At 47.5% G+C, this 2,500-nt stretch overlaps 1 protein-coding gene across 1 annotated transcript in view; it reads left to right on the top strand.

Moving 5' to 3' along the window:
• The window catches only part of zfhx4 (zinc finger homeobox 4), a 114,044-nt gene that overhangs the window by 60,023 nt on the left and 51,521 nt on the right, over window positions 1–2,500 (top strand). The window contains 1 exon segment of the mRNA XM_080418257.1: window positions 578–815. Within this exon segment, the coding sequence (XP_080274383.1) occupies window positions 578–815 (238 nt within the window).

Raw genomic sequence — 2,500 nt, forward strand, 5'->3', positions numbered from 1 at the left:
AGCTTGTAGATCTGCTATTTTAGAAAAATCTTGAAAATGTGTGCAAATCTTTGAATATATATAGGCTATATTTTTTTAAGCAAACATTTTTAACCCAAATCTTTGCTTCTGGGGGTCCCCGGCACAAAACCTTTTCAGAGGGGGGTCCGCGGCCAAATACATAGGAATTTGGGGGGTCCTTGACATGAAGAAGTTTGAGAACCACTGGTTTAGACTGACCTGATGTGATCCTATAGTTTACTGAGACACTACACTGTCTCTCCACATTGATTGATTGAATATTTTATTAGGCAAAAAAAAACAATTACATTTATAATACTTTGTCTAAAAGGTCCGTCCAAAAAAGTCCTTGCGGTCATGTTTCCATTGGGGTCCTTGGCATTCGATGTTTGCGTTTACCTTGTTTGATTCCAAGTCACTCTGAATAAGAGCGTCTTTTACATGCTTAAATTATAAATTGGATATCAAAAGCAGAGGAATGGATCCCCGCTCATCCCTCCCCCTAAACTAATCGAACTCTGCGTAACCTGCTTTAAAAAAACAACTCCTCTAAAAAAACGCCTCTCTTCCCTTACAGTACCTACAGAAGCAGGAGGGCACGTACAGTCCGGAGGCGTGCGTGTACTACTGCGCGCTGTGCGACTACTCCACCAAGGCGCGGCTGAACCTGGTGCAGCACGCTCGCTCCGCCCGCCACCAGCAGAACGAGGGCCTGCGGAAACTGCAGCTTCACCAGCAGGGCCTGGGGGGAGGCGACGAGGACGGGCTCAGTCTCCACGAGCTCTTCCACGTCAAGGACTGTCCCTCCGCTCAAGGTTAGTGTACGACCCATGCACAGACACACTCAACACACCCTGCTGTGCGTTTTGCTAGTTTATAGCAAGGGTTATGCCTAATTTATACTTAGTTGCGTGCCATGCATGCAATCTGCAAGCTCGTTGACAGCATGTTGTCGAGCTCGTACTGTAGATTGGCTATTTTTGGTGCACAACGCCGGCCCGCAACTTAAGTATAAAGCAGCCTTTATTGGTTGTGACCTGACTTGATTTGTTTTTGTTTGCTTTCTCTTATTTTGGGTTAGTCTGGGTATTTGGGCCATCGTGGTCCTTTCATAATGTCTGTCATATTTTAAGTTTTAAGTTTTCATGTTGAGGTTGGAGTTATGATGATTGTGAGCTCCTGTCAAGTTTGGTAAATGTTTGTTAAAGGTATGGATGCAGTGCTGGCCGGCCGTTTTTGTTTGAAGTCGGACCCACCCCCCCCACTATACTCTTCCCATCACCTTTCTGTCTTTTTCTTACACCTAACTCTATACTGTCAACCCTCTCTCTCTCTCTCTCTCTCTCTCTCTCTCTCTCTCTCTCTCTCTCTCTCTCTCTCTCTCTCTCTCTCTCTCTCTCTCTCTCTCTCTCTCTCTCTCTCTCTCTCCTCTTCGTGATCCAGATCACGTCTACCGACACAGTCCCGTCCATTCCCCCTAATCTCCCCAAAATGAGCATTACTGTTCCTATTAGGCTGCTGCGCTTATATCTGCAACACACACACACACACCCATGCACACACACCCACGCACACACACACACACACACACACACACACACACACACACACACACACACACACACACACACACACACACACACACACACACACACACACACACACACACACACACACACACACACACACACTCACACACACTGTCCTGTGCACAGGAGGGACATCCCAGGCAGGCATGCAGCCGGCTTATGAAACCCTACCTTGGGAGGATCTCGCTAGTGAAAAGGCCTCCACGCACATACACACATACACACTACACACACACACACACACACACACACACACACACACACTAGTACACGCTACACGCTACACACAGTTTTCTCCCCGGAGTGAGCTTTCATTTCCTTTCTCATGACCAAAGCAATTTGGCTTTCATTTAAGAGTCTCCGTCCTGCCAGCAGCTAATAAGTGAAACAGAACTGTAAAACATTCAGAAAGACAAAAAAAAAAAAAGACACACAAAAAAAGAAAAGAAAAGATTAATCGTTTTTTCTCTGAGTGGGGGCTGGTGGGTGAGGTTTGCAGGGTGTATGGGGAGAGGGGGGGAGGCGGGTGAGGGGGTGGGGGGGTGGGGGGGGTCGAGCCTGTAATTTAAACCATAAGACGGGAGTGGAGAGTCAGGGTCCATTATTTAGTCATCTTTATGTTAATGCTGCCGGCAGAGAAAATGAGCGCTTAACTTGTTTTTGCTTTGCTTGACCTGGAGGAGAGCCGTGGTGGGGGTGTGTGGGGTGGGGGGTGCGCTCTAACACGTTTTGAATAGCATTCCGGCGTAGCATTAGTCCATACATCCATCTGAATCTGTGTGCGGCGTGCATGTGTGTGTGTGTGTGAGAGAGAGAAAGAGAGAGTGAGAGAGTGTGTGTGTGTGTGTGTGTGTGTGTGTGTGGGTGTGTGTGTGTGTGTGTGTGTGTGTGTGTGTGTGTGTGTGTGTGTG

The sequence above is a fragment of the Gymnoscopelus braueri genome, assembly GCF_963280865.1.
Source record: "Gymnoscopelus braueri genome assembly, chromosome: 21".
Lineage (NCBI taxonomy): Eukaryota > Metazoa > Chordata > Actinopteri > Myctophiformes > Myctophidae > Gymnoscopelus > Gymnoscopelus braueri.